The sequence below is a fragment of the Phyllopteryx taeniolatus genome, chromosome 7 (assembly GCF_024500385.1).
Source record: "Phyllopteryx taeniolatus isolate TA_2022b chromosome 7, UOR_Ptae_1.2, whole genome shotgun sequence".
Classification (NCBI taxonomy): domain Eukaryota; kingdom Metazoa; phylum Chordata; class Actinopteri; order Syngnathiformes; family Syngnathidae; genus Phyllopteryx; species Phyllopteryx taeniolatus.
In genome coordinates, this window is record NC_084508.1 from 2,785,392 (window position 1) to 2,799,388 (window position 13,997).

At 41.5% G+C, this 13,997-nt stretch overlaps 2 protein-coding genes across 12 annotated transcripts in view; one reads left to right on the forward strand and one right to left on the reverse strand.

Annotated features, from left to right (window-relative positions):
- Positions 1-2,079: 2,079 nt before the first annotated feature.
- LOC133481079 (large ribosomal subunit protein uL18) lies at positions 2,080-8,668 on the reverse strand. 2 transcript variants are annotated; one of them, XM_061779995.1, is made up of 8 exons: positions 8,520-8,668; positions 7,993-8,062; positions 7,804-7,919; positions 7,598-7,732; positions 5,686-5,888; positions 4,003-4,180; positions 3,827-3,915; positions 2,080-2,242 (listed from the first exon to the last, which is right to left on the reverse strand). In XM_061779995.1, the coding sequence occupies exons 1-8, from the start codon at positions 8,520-8,522 to the stop codon at positions 2,143-2,145; spliced, it is 894 nt and encodes a 297-aa protein (XP_061635979.1). In that variant the 5' UTR covers positions 8,523-8,668; the 3' UTR covers positions 2,080-2,142. The 2 variants fall into 2 exon arrangements, with proteins under 2 accessions (XP_061635979.1, XP_061635978.1); XM_061779994.1 differs by having other exon boundaries at positions 7,993-8,079; positions 8,520-8,634.
- Positions 8,669-9,995: 1,327 nt separating this feature from the next.
- Positions 9,996-13,997, forward strand: part of evi5b (ecotropic viral integration site 5b) — a 29,720-nt gene continuing 25,718 nt past the window's right edge. For 2 of the 10 annotated variants that reach the window (XM_061778356.1, XM_061778357.1), the window contains exon 1: positions 12,190-12,212. Coding sequence is in view for 4 of the 10 variants with exons in the window: in XM_061778367.1 (XP_061634351.1) it covers positions 12,171-12,212 (42 nt within the window). In the remaining 6 variants the exon portion in view is untranslated. Of the gene's footprint in view, positions 10,242-11,483; positions 11,752-12,104; positions 12,213-13,997 lie in introns of those variants that run through there. The other 8 variants (XM_061778364.1, XM_061778365.1, XM_061778367.1 and 5 more) reach the window with 7 other exon arrangements.

A 13,997-nucleotide genomic window follows, 5' to 3' on the forward strand; every position in this document is an offset into this window, starting at 1 on the left:
GGCAATTTTAACCGCTGACATAGATGGAAATAAAGGCCAACAAGCAGGATTATGTAATCGCACAAGTTGCTTTTCAGTTATGATTAAAAGCGATAAAAAGTGCAACTTCAATTTCACAAGGAGAAGTTAAATTTTAATAAAACAGATAAAGAATTCTCCATTCTCCTTGACCAAACAGCTGAAAGGACCGGATTTTTTAAAAAAAGAAAGAAAGAAATAAAAGAAAAGAAAAAACAAGAAAGAATGTAAATTGAAGGGCTGATGTGCCACACCGATAAAAAAAAAAATCTATTAAATGACTATTAGATGAATAAAAGAGATTGAATGGTGAATGTGTCACACCCCCAAAAATTTGAAATCAAAGCACTACAGAAATTAAATTAAATTTAAAAAACACTATAGAATACGATTAGATGAGTAAAATACCTTTTAGCAGTATAGTGAATGTGAACTATAAAAAGGAGATTACAATTCCAATAAAATTGAATAAAATGTTACATTAAACAGCACTACTGATGGTAAAGGCCCTGGGCAGATAAGATTGTGATAGCAACAGATAGATGCTGAAATTTGATTGGACAAAAGAAATCCAACATCCTCTGGAAGCAGTGCAGCCATGAGGAACACTATGAAATTAGAAGAATAGAGTTCTGGGGGAAAACATTTTTTTGAATAAATAAATAATGTTAGAATTTAAGTCGTAATTGTAGGTCACAGCGTTTGACACAGGTCACAGCGGCCTTGCTACTCGCCATTGGTCTAGTGTACTATGCTGTGTACTGTGCAAACTGCAATTACTGGAGTACAGTCAAAAAAATATACAGTTCTGAAATTTATGATATTAAATCATCCTAAATGTATTAGTTAACAAATAATTGGGATTTATAAAGTGAAACAGGAGGTGAAGCCAGAACAAAGGCAACGTGGCCCCCTGGCGACAATAAGCGGACGTCACTTGTTGATGACGTGACCATCTTGGTCGTGTGAGCCAGTCGTTGGCGATACGATAGTGAGTCCGCCATGTTGAATGTGTCACATCGCAAATTTAATGCGACATCCGAAAAAGTTTGCCTCTCATTCACACTAATCTATTTGGGAAATATAGTCTTCAAAAACAAAGTACGTAGCATCACCAAAATGTAAATGCCAAATAAAATATTTGATCAAATGTGTACAGTTGATCGTTGAGCTGGACGATTCCAATTGTATAATTTATTACCCGCTTTTTCAAAAATGTTGGTGCCTAAATACTGCTCCAATTCTGGAATGACCCATCAAGTTTGGGATATTCAGGACTAGGCAAGCACCAAAACAATCTTGGGGTGGCCTGCCATCTGGATCCAGACACGACGCCTTTCTAAACTTTTGGTTGAATTAAAGGCAATTTTAGTTTGATTGGCGCAACATGAGTCGTTCTCCGCAGCTATTTGGGCGGAGTTATTTTAACTGGCGCAACTCCTGGGGGATTCATGGTAGTCTCATCTCATTTTAACTGGCACTTTAAGCATTCAGGGTGGTCTTGTTTTATCCTGCACTGCTTTCGGGGAAATGTAAGGCTAAATGTATTTTTATTTTATTGCAGTACAAATTTAGTGGGACAGACAGTAGCTTTATTTGAACAACTTTTGGTGATTTGAGGTAGTCTTGTGTTGAACTGTGCAACCTTTACAGTAGTGTTGTTTAACTTTTTGGCGATTTAAGGTAGTCCTACTTCTTCCTGTGTAACTTCCACCACGTAGTCTTTAATCTGTACAAGGTCCTGGTTATTTACAGTAGTTGAACCCCGCTAGTTTTAGCGGATTGGGACTACCCCGACTGCAAATAGTTAATCTTGTTCTGTAAAGTTACATACTATTTTCCCAGGACTTAGAATCACTGCATGTAGTGAACTCGTAGTGAAGACGAGATGGAAGCTGAAATATCATCAAGTGTCTTAATTTATCCATGTAGCTTTCCGGAGATTTACAGGAAATCTAATTTTAACCAGTTTTACTCTGGCGGATTTTTTCCAACTGGATCAAAGTATTATCCAAGTGGATGAAATGGTGTGTAAGTAGGATAAAAACAGGAGAGCAGGTGTGAGCATTTTCCATAGATTTATTAGAACAAAATTCTGGCATGGGAGCAGCGCAGAGCGAGGCCTCACTCTGCTTCCTCCTTCTCCTGAGCCCGAAGGAAGCTGGCCTTCTTCTGGGCGACGCGGTCTTTCCTCTGGGCCAGAGACAGCTTGGCACGGTTCCACCTTTAAGAGAACGAGCCGATTAGCGTCAGCATAGTAACAACAGGGAGGTCATTAGGTCTTGAATCTCAAGACATTGCCCACGGAAGCGCAAAGGCACACTGGGTACGGAAAGTATTCAAACCCCCTTAAATTTGTCACTTTGTTATAATGCAGCCATTTGCTAAAATAATTTCCCCCCTCATTAATGTACACAGAGCATCCCATATTGACAGAAAAAAACAGAATTGTTGAAATTTTTGCATATTTACTAAAAAAGAAAAACTGAAATATCACACAGCCATAAGTATTCAGTCCCTTTTCTGTGACACTCATATTTAACTCTGGTTCTGGCCGTTAGGTCAAACTGAGCAATCGGGGGAGAAGAGCCTTGGTGAGAGAGGTAAAGCAGAAGCCAAAGATCACTGTGGCCGAGTTCCAGAAATGCAGTCGGGAGATGGTTCTAGAAAGTCAACCATCACTGCAGCCCTCCAGCAGTCGGGGCTTGATGCCAGCGTGGCCCGACGGAAGCCTCTCCTCAGTGCAAGACACATGAAAGCCCGCATGCAGTTTGCTAAAAAAAACCCTGAAGAACTCCAAGATGGTGAGAAATAAGATTCTTTGGTCTGATAAGACCAAGGTAGAAATTGTTGGCTTTAATTCCCAGCAGCATGTGTGGAGAAAACCAGGCACTGCTCATCACCTGTCCAATACAGTCCCAACAGTGAAGCATGGCGGTGGCAGCATCATGCTGTGGGGGTATTTTTCAGCTGCAGGGACAGGGAGACTTGGTTGCAATCGAAGGAAAGATGAATACGGCCAAGTACAGGGATATCCTGGACGAGAACCTTCTCCAGAGCGCTCGGGACCTCAGACTGAGCCAAAGGTTCACTTTACAACAAGACAATGACCCTAAGCTGAAATAACCATAGAGTGGCTTCTGAACAACTCTGTGACTGTTCTTGAATGGCCCAGCCAGAGCCCTGACTTAAACCCAATTGAGCATCTCTGGAGAGACCTGAAAATGGGTGTCCACCAACGTTCACCATCCAACCTGACAGAACTGGAGAGGATCTGCAAGGAGGAACGGCAGATGATCCCAAATCCAGGTGTGAAAAACTTGTTGCATCATTCCCCATACAAACTCATGGCTGTATTAGCACAAAAGGGTGCTTCTACTGAATACTGAGCAAAGGGTCTGATGTGACTTTCAGTTTTTCTTTTTTTTTAATAAATCTGCAAAATGTCAACAATTCTGTTATTTCTGTCAATATGGGGTGCTGTGTGTTCATTGAGGGGGAAAAAATGAAAAATGATTTTACCAAATGGCTGCAATATAACAGTGTAAAATATAAGGGGGTCTGAATACTTTCCGTACCCACTGTAAATGTTCTTCACTTTAAAGCATGTAATTCTATGTTCGTTTTCATTCCATCTTTGAATGTTAGCCACAGAATTAAGAAACAAAGCTGAGATCTTGAATCTTAGAATTAGTGCTGTTGGCAAGCGGGACAAGGTAATTTTCTTGGAACTTATATTTTCTCCAGATCTTGAGTGTGTGTTCATGTACACGTGAAAAAAAAAAAAAAAGCTACAGTGTGTGCTCACCTCTTCTTCTTGACCTCTCTGGGAGGCTTCTTTTCATGGACTGGGCTCTCACGAATGGCAGCGTGAGCTTTTTTGTACATTTCTTCAATCTGAAAAACAAATTTAGGAGAGCATTCAAAATGAGACGAGAAGATCTAAAGTGGTCATGGGGGGCTTGGCGTTAACGGAGCACTCGCCGAATCGGGGGTCACGCCGTTCTTGATGAAGCGCGAGAACTGCTTCTTGTAAGCCTCCTCATCGTCCTCCATCAGCATGCTCATGTACTCGGACACGTTGATGCCCAGGATGTGCTTGCGGTGGACCTCGGCGTTGAATTCTTTGCTCTCAGTGTCGTAGCCCGGGAAGCGCTTGGTGCTAAGGACGGTGGAAATACGAAAAGAAAAATATAGCCATCTTGAGCAAAAATATCCGTTTTTCCTAATACACTAAACACACCTTGCGTAAGACTTACATTGTTGTTTACTTATTTAAGCCTGAATAATCATACGTTTTGAGTTTTGGGGAATAAGCCCTGCTGCAAATAAGCACCAGGATATGTCCGGGTAGCAGAAAAGTAATCGCACTGACCAGAGCTGGAACTTGTTGGTCTTGTACAGACATTTATTCCACAAAGGTTTATGCCCCCCCCCCCACCTACTAATTTACCTAAAATAAATAATCCATCAGAACTTGCAGGTGAGGATGAATTCAGTGGATGTCATAAATAGTTGTGCAAAGTAGATCACAAGACCGTATAGAGTCATTGTCGCCATTCCTAAAGGGACAAACCAGGACCCAAACCTCCAATATCGGGTTTGTGCAAGACATTTTCTCACAGGTGTGAATAAAGCTTTGGCTGGGTTGTCTCCGAGTAATTTAGCAAAACATAATCACTTGCCTTAGCTAACGTCAGCTCTATAGCTCGCTATCCGTTTCTGTGTCAAACAAGCATTGTGCCATTAATCTGAGCAACAGAAAAGTTAATTGATTAGCCAGTCCCTCAAGGATCATGTTATCTTTATCCATGTCTAAACTTCCCACAGATAGGTCTTTTTCTGAATCCACTTGACTGTTATAATGTAAAATGGCCCGCTTCCCTCTTCCTGACAAGCAATTTCCCTCCTGTTATGCCTTTTCATCTGACAATTCAGTTAAAATCCTAATTCAAGCCTTTTACTCCGACTTCTCAATCACTCTGCCTTGGTCGAACAGCGGAAGATGCAGCAAACCACAAACCACTCAAAACAGCAGAAGGCTAAGAAAGTGTGAACCGTTCGAGACAAATCAAAGACGAGAAAGTCAGCTGCAAACGTAGAGCACAAAGATGGCAACAGAAGACAAACCGTAGAAGACCACAACAAATGTAGATGTGAACCGTAGAAGAAAACCAGAAAAAGAGAACAGTCAAAGTAAAAGACAACTCTTGAGGGGGGAAAAAAAAAACTTAAATCAATGACTGAAGAAAGTAGAGGACTCAAGACGATGAAGATGACATAAGGTGTACAGTTGTGGGACAGAGCCCTGCCGCGTACACCAAATACCTGCCCGTAATTGACTCCCATCGATGCCACAGCAGGGTAGCAAAGCATTTTTTGTTTCTATTTTACAAGGCTAGGGCCTGACTAAATGAAGCTCCTCTCCTCACTTCCACATAGATGCTCGCCACCAAGCTGTAAACAAACGGTGGCATGGGATTCTTTTTGAGACACTGATTTGGCCCAAGTACAAAAACCGCGAGATGGTGAATTTTCCCATCAATGACAGAGGATAGGCTCAAAAACACAAAAACAAAAGAAGAAAAAAAAGCGACTAGGTGAATTCACTGATGTCTCTGTTTTAAGTGGGGTCTTGACCGCATTGATGATGGAGGATCAGCTGACCTGTGGGGGATGCTGAGGCCTCCGTCAACAGCGCCCTTCAGGGCCCCGAACACCTTGTTGCCGGTAGTGGTGCGAGCCAGGCCGGCGTCCAGGTAGCACGTGAAGGCGCCCGGCTGCCCGTCGAGGCTCTCCACATTGAACTCCTCGCCAGTCACCTCCAACTGGCCCTCGTACACCTTGTCCAGGCCAAACTTGTTCAGGAGCTGGAGGAGGAGGAGAAAGCTTAGTTTGGTGTTGCGTGTTGGTATCCTGACGTGACCCTTGCGGGACACACGTCAGTCCAACGGCTCCAAAAGCCAACACCAGCAAAACAAGTTGTCTATTGCAAATGCTTTTCAGCACACCTACCGTCTCACTTGAGAGAAACAAAAGAAAATGAGCCATGCAGTGGGAGAATTGATTGCTAAACATTTGCAGCCCTTTTCTGTGGTTGAACATGTGATTTGGTCACTGAACGAAAACGCTCGAAGGCACGGCCAATCCTTCCACGCTTAAGCCAACTACTACACGTTGTGTTTTTGTTTACATTTGTGTACGTTTTAATTTGTGATACATTTTATACTACTGTATTGGCATATTTATACAATCAGTCAGGAATAAGAGGAAGTTAACATTCAAAAGTCATTTGAAATACGGTTAACTTGAAATAATTTATATTATTACATACACTACATACATACATTTTGTTGACTGGCAAAATAACAGAAAAAAAGTTCTTTATGCAAAAAAACACATACCTCAATTATACCACACCATCCCTAGTGTACATTGCATTAAAATCTGGTTGCAATAGTTAAGTTAGCTCAAATGACAGTATTAACTGTCCTATTAGTGACATATGCAAAAAAGACATACAAGACAAACTGAAGCTCAAAATTGAATTTGTTATTTCTGTTCCATCTTGCGCTAATTTTACAAGCATGTTTAAAAAATTTAAAAAAAGACATCTTTCCATATAACATTTTCGACTCCTTGTGGAGTTTCTTGAACTTCTCCACTGTCATAATATAGATAATGGCTCACACATTATTTCTGAACAAACTGAAGGTCGACCAGTGTCACAATGTACATTATCATTAAGCTCATTTGAGTATTTTTACATTTAAGAGTGCTCAACTTTTTTTTTTTACCACTTCTAATAAAACTGATCTTTTAAACACAAACAAGCACTTCGATGATGACCCAAGGCGCTTCACTTGGTTAAAACAAAAAAACTTAATAGAAGAAAAAAACTACAATTAAATGATTTAGTCTTAACTGCTTAAAAATGTTTTGCGCTTGTACAAAAAAAAAAAAAAATAAATTGAACCACCCGACGCAAATTGTCTTCATCCGTATTAAGTGTCACGATATCGATACTGAAACGATACTGTGGGAAAAACCTAATACATTTCAGCAATGGAATCATACTGCACAAAACATGGAAAATAATGAAAATTAAAATATAATTGGACAACAGCTCAGCTGTTGAACATTTTTAAAACCAATCATTTTCTGGAAGATGCTGAGATTTGAAGCCTTGTTTGAAATACAAAAATTGATTCACAGACTGACTTTTTATTTATTTTATTTAATTAATTTTTTCTTTTCTTTTTTTCTTTTTTTAAATCACATTCCGCACTTGTTTGGACAGTTCGTCTGCCTCAGTAGAAAAGTTGAAACATTTTTTTTTTAGTGGAGCACAGAGGTGCATTGTCATTTGTGTGAAGTTTGCTTATGTGTACTGAACAGTATGTATAGTTTGTTTGAATGACCAGTTTAAGTTTAACAGAAGTTCAACCAGCATTTTTGGGGGGGAGGGGGACAGCCAACCACTTGATTCTTGCGGCGCACACACAACCACGTGCACTGTCGATGGCGTGCCTGGTATCCTTGCAAATCTAAGCTTGACGAGACGGGCGGCAATACGTACCCTGCGAGCCAGCAGCAGACCGGTGCAGTAGGCCGCCGCGTAGTTGGTCAAACCCACAGTGATGCCGTACTTTGGCAGCTCGTGCGAATACGCCGCACACACGATCACGTCCCCTTCGATCTTGGCGTAGGCGATCTGCAACAACACACGGCACATACTTTGGAGACTCTCACCACCATGGCAACAGATGAAGCAATGCGACCCACCTGGCAGATGATGTCCCGATTGGTGAAGCGGACGATCATGCGGTACTTGGGTGTGTTGTACTTGTTCTTATCTTGGACAACAAGGCGCTTACGGGCAAAATAGTCAGTTTTTCCCTCTACAAAGAAGCACAAGCGTGTAATTATACAACTTAATGTGCAGTAAATATCAACCGAGTGTGAAAAAAGTACCTCTCCTCCTACGGAACTTGACCTGATACCTCTTGAAGTAGGCCTTATTCTTCACCACTTTAACGAAACCCTGCAGGTGAGAACACACTAGAAGTCTGTTTAATTCCATAGTACATTTTGAAAAGTCATTAAAAAGTGTCACTTGATTTGGCGCGGACTTGACAGGCTGTCAATGTTTTAGCGAGTTAGCACGCTTCATTAGAAGTGAACGACGTGAGTTAGCAACATGCTAACCAAGCTCACAGTTGCAATGACACGTCGAGCGTTCATTGTCAACGACGGTGCGAGGTGTTAAAAGAAAAACGGTGCCAATAATGACAGTGAAATGAGTTCATATGGCACAGGAAGTGGTGCTTTTGTCCGCACGGCCATTAGGCCACGTTGAAGCAGAGCCGGCTATCGAGAACTTGGGCCACAATCTACGTTCATCATACACACAGCTGCGTGTTTCGACACAACAATCGGCGCCGAGAGAAAGTTGCATGTTTTACGTACACATGTAGACACATATTGGCAGGATTACAAACCATTTTGCAGTCTTTCTGGCCTCCTTACGAAGGAGCCCGGAGCCAAAGACTGGGAATTGACTCCGCTGCACGGGAGAAAAGGAAGTTGGGCAGTGCGCATGCGTAGTAAATAGCGTGTCACAGGATGAGAGGCCGAGCTGCCGTAGTGGAGTAAATCCGACACACTGCCACCTATCGAGTCGGGGTGGTACTCCAGAAGACGTTTTGTTATCCCACCACAACCACGAAGAAGGTGCTAGGTTTTCTCTTTTCTCACCACTTGACAATCCCACATCAATAGAACACGAATCATGGATGAAATTTTTTTCATCCACGTCATTAAAACCTCACGCTGCCTGCAACAAAGTGAAACGAGTGCACAACTACACTATGAGTGTCTACATTTCAGACCATCCATCCATTGTATGTAGCTCTTATCCTCACTAGGGTCACGTGTGCTGGAGCCTATCCCGGGTGACTGGGCGACAGGCGGGGTACACCCTGAACAGGTCACCAACCAATAGCAGGGCACATATTGACTAACAACCATTCGCACCTGCAGACAATATGAAGTCTTCAATCAACCTACCACGCATGTTTTTGGAATACGGGAGGATATCGGAGTACCCGGCGTGACAAACGCAGGCATGGCGAGAACATGCAAACTCCACACAGGGGAACCCAGAGCCTGGATTTGAACTAATGACCTCAGAACTGTGAGGCCTATGCGCGAACCAGTCGTCCACCGTGCCACCCCATTTCAAAGCATGGCCATTCATAATAAAATATTATTGTGAAAGTTTGTAGTCACCGTTATCCAGCTCCAACAAAATGGCTGAGCTAGCAAAACGGAGCTAGCATTAGCACTGTAAACAAGTCGACGTTAGCCACAGCTGCTATGTTGGTAGCATGACCTATTCACCATAGTGTTACTATAACACTAAATGTTATTGGTTCGAAATTTTTGAAATAATTTTTTTTGGGAATGTACAATTTAATTTAAAATCAAAAAGAGGTGATAAACGTAGCTGTCGAGCAGAAATGTTGCTAATTTTGCGTCGCTTTTGATTCCAGCAGCTTCCCAAGGTTGCACTGCTTCTTTTTGCTAGTCTCATGACCAGTTGTTAGCCAAAAATGGACTAAGATTCCAACATAGTTTCAGCAAAGCCTCTGAAACCTAAACTAACGGGTCAGCACAAATTTGCCCACGAGGGCACGGCAAATTATTGCCACCATGTCAGTCGGGCCCAAAAAGTCATTGCAATGCTTCGAAACATGTCTGACGTAGTTCCAGTTATACAGGATGTGAGGCCTTCTCTCGCCATGGACTTTTTCTACGCCTTCTTCTCCCCTCCCCACTGCTGATGCATGCACAGGAGTGCCCGGTCCTGCCAGCAACAATAGACATGCGTCAGACCTACCGGCATGAAACCAGAAAAGTAAGTTTCACGTCTGCTTGCGTGGTATGTAAACGCAAGCCGTCACATTTTCACCCCCGGCAGGCAGCGAGGCTTAAACTCACGCCCTGGTGGGAACTTTCACCTGTCACATTTTGGGATACACTGTTACTCACAGACGGATTCAAACAGTATACTACACCCTAATTGTGGATTATTGCTTCATCTTTTTTTTTTTTTTACTTTTCTACCATCAAGACAAGATGCCTTGACACCAGTCGTCTGACACAAGTGTTGTGGTGATTTTTATTTATTTATTTTCTTCTAAATGCCAGCTGAACATCAGGTAAGGCATTCTTCGGAGTCTGGTGCTGATCAGATAAGGGCGACACACAAGAGTAACTATACGCACACAACATTTTAACAAGAACTTTTCGGATTTTGTGCCTTTTGAAAGCCCAAAGAAAGAGCACTGGGTGCTGAAAGATTGAGTAAAATGATGTATTTTGGTGCCTTTTGTTAGAGCCTTGTCTTGTTTAAAAGCTATAGTTGGACATGAAATATACCGTACAGTTTGTCCTTCCATAAAGGCTCTTTACAATAACACATTTATTACAAAAACAAATGAACAGACAAATCTGTGGGAATTATTACAAAATTTGGGGTCGATAGTAAGGGTGGGTAAAAGGTAACCAGGCCTTAAAAATAATAAATAAATGTTCAACAGTTTTCTTAAAACAAATGATAGATTTTCTTTATTACTTTTGTTAAATGAAATTAAATCTTCATATTTCAACATATGCACCGGTGGCATATTATGATGGCCATATGATCATTATGGGCATCTGGAATATAATAACTACAGTAAGACAATAAGAAATAAGAAACAAAAAATCTCCATTAGTGTTGTCTGTTTAAAACATGTTTCATGATGACTTCAGTGACAGAAAAAAATTCGATAACCAATTTGTAATGCCCAGTTAATTTTAATCTGGGACTGAAACGTACTCGTATCGCAAATGTTTGCTTGTATCTCGAGACAATTTTTCTTTCCTCATTTAATACACTCTTTATGGGCTCCATTAGTTGCACAAACAAACAAACAAATAAATAAATACATTTAGATAGAGATATTTCGTGGTCAACCTTTATATTTAAGCAGATGTTTTTTTTAAACACTCATGATTATTTTGTATTGATTTTTTTGGGCATTTACTTTTTTGTGTTCCCCCCCCCCCATTTATGTTTATTTATTATTTCTATATAAGCACATTTGAGTACCAATACATAATACAATAAAAAAACTATTGTATGTATGTACAGTATGTGTGTATGTATGATGATGATGAAGATGATGATAATTATTGCACCTAATGACCACACATTCAATCTGTCTAGTGTACTTAGTGATGCGTTCAAGTGCCAGTTTGGCTTTGTGGTCAGAATTTCTCCCATAAAACACAATTAAAAGGCAAATAACTACTGCACTTGTAGCGGTTTTAAATTGCAGTTGCGCACTCCGGGCAGGCAGTGTCGCTAACGTCGAGGTGAAGTGAAGTAAAGGGCGCATGCGCAGTGGCATGTAAACACCGCCTGCATTGTATAGGCTGCCTGCTTCCCTGCCTGAGACGTTGCAGTCCACGTATTAGACGGACGCAATGGCACCCAGCCCATGTAAGGAGGAGACACCCGACTCGGCGTAAGCAGTGGTAACGCGTCCCGGTGGAAAAGTGTCGGGGAAAAAAAACAACTTTTCTTGGGTTGTTTCTACGCGAGAATGCGGCGGACCGTAAGTTAATGCACGGGAAGCGAGCCAAGCGAGGAAGTTTGGCGCGGGGTGTTCATATCCCTTCAAGGTAAATGGATGTTCTATTTAAAAAAAACAAAAAAAAATTTTTAGCCTCCTCTCCCTCTCGGGTCTGTCTAATTCCTGAAACTCTCCGTAAAACTACGGTTGTTAATGATTAATTAGAAATGAGCACGACGAATGTTTTATGAGTTAGCTGTTAGTCAGCTTGGTGCATCGTTAGCTTTGGAGCCTCTTGTGTGATTATTTTTTTTTTTAGACTTTATGACCCTCAAATAAAAGTCCACTCCCTAAATCGCTAACTTGTGTGCAGGGATGTTAAATTAACGGGAGTTTGTCAGCTAGTTGCTAATGCTGTGTGTGCATGCTCGATGATGACTATCTCCTTTCAACACTCAACAGTAGGCAGCCATAAAAGGAGCAGATGAGTCTTGTTGTTTCCAAGTGGCTCGCTTGTCTGCTCAACAGATGGAGGATGAGGACGACGATAATGTGATCAGTGGGTCACAAGTGAGTGTGAAATAGAGTTGGACGATTCCTGAATCAGCCGACAGTGAACAGTTTGAATCAAAATAAGTGGTGCCTCCCATGAGTCCTCTGGTTGGATGCAAGGGCGACACACAGCAAACTCGGATGATTTGGGATTCTGGCTCGAGCTTGCGAACGCAAATGGTTTGGTTCGCTGATTTAAGTGAGCAGTCTTACCACAAGAACTGCAGACTTGGTTGACTTCGTTCACTGACTTGACTCACTGAACCAAAAGCATCCGAGTTCACTAAACCGAAATCATCTGAGTTTGCAGTGCTGACTTTGCTAACTTGAGTCAGCGTAGCAAATCATCTATGTTCTCTAACACGAGCCAGTGAACAAAGTCAACCGAGTCTGCGGTGTTTCTGGTGAAACTGCTAACTTGAGTCGATGAACCAAAATCATCCGAGTTCGCAGTGCTGATTCCGCTAACTTGAATCAGCAAAGCAAATCATCGGAGTCCTCTAACTCAAATTAGCAGACTCACCAGAAACATCAAACTCTGATGATTTGGCTCACTGACTCACATACGCGGACTCACGAGAAACACTGTATGCTCAGATGATTGGTACACTGACTAGAGTTAACAGACTGACCAGTTAACAGCACATACACAATGGTCTGGTTAACTGACTTGAGCCAGAAGTCTCACCAGAAACATGACTGACTGACTCAGGTTTGTGGACTCGCTGCAGACATGGCTGACTCTTTGATGTGGTACATTGACTCGCGTTAGCGGAAAACAACACGTTACAACACTTCATGTTTGGGGATACAATTTGACCTTGAATTACAAGTGCCCCAACTAACACATTTTCTTGAGTTACGGCCCATCATGTGGTCAAAGGTTTTTGTGGGTCTTTTTTTGCCTCGTGTTGCGAGCAAAAAATCGACTTAAGAATAATCGTCAGGCACTTCACCGACGAGATGGCGACAACAAACATCGGAAGATCCGGCCACCATTTGTTCATGTTGGTTGCATTAACCTTTTGATGCATGCGCTCACTACGGTGGACAGCTACTTATAGGAATCTCATTAGTCATGCATCAGAGGGTTAAAAGTACAGGTACAGTTGTTGTAGTTTAGGTAGCAAGTACGTAGCAGATGATGTCGATTGGCTTGAAGCATGAAATCATGGAAATAATATGAGCAAGTGTGGAGAAAAAGCAGAAAGAGGAAGTTTAAGTGAAGTCAAACTTTACTTGTTTACATACTATTAAAGAAAAAATATGCATAAATGATTTCTTTCTTGATTTAATTGTTATTACTGTATCTTTTCATACAATACAATAGAACACTCCAGAGCAAAACAAATCAATAAAATAAAACAAAAATGCTACGTTTATAGATTGCGAACCGGAACCAGCATTCAGTGTACTCAGTGTAAGCCGAGACCGTGAGATGAAGCGATTTCACCAGCACTGGTGTGCAAGTGGCGACATGCACTACTGCCAGAGCAGGTTTCCTCGTTATAGTTTAGTGCGGTGATGACGAGGCAGCAGCAGAGGAAATAAAAGTGTTAATGTGCCACAGTGGTCAGCATCAGTGTGTTGACTCCAGTATGCGAGCTGAATTTAAAGCGCTTTAGATTGTAATGAGTGTAGTGAAGTAATGCTTCTGCTTGGAGAACCATTTTAAAACGACGTTGTGTTAACCATAAATAAAAACAGAATACAATGATTTTCAAATCATGTTGAACCTATATTTAATTGAATATACGACAAAGACAAGATATTTCATGTTCAAAGTGATGAACTTGATTGTTT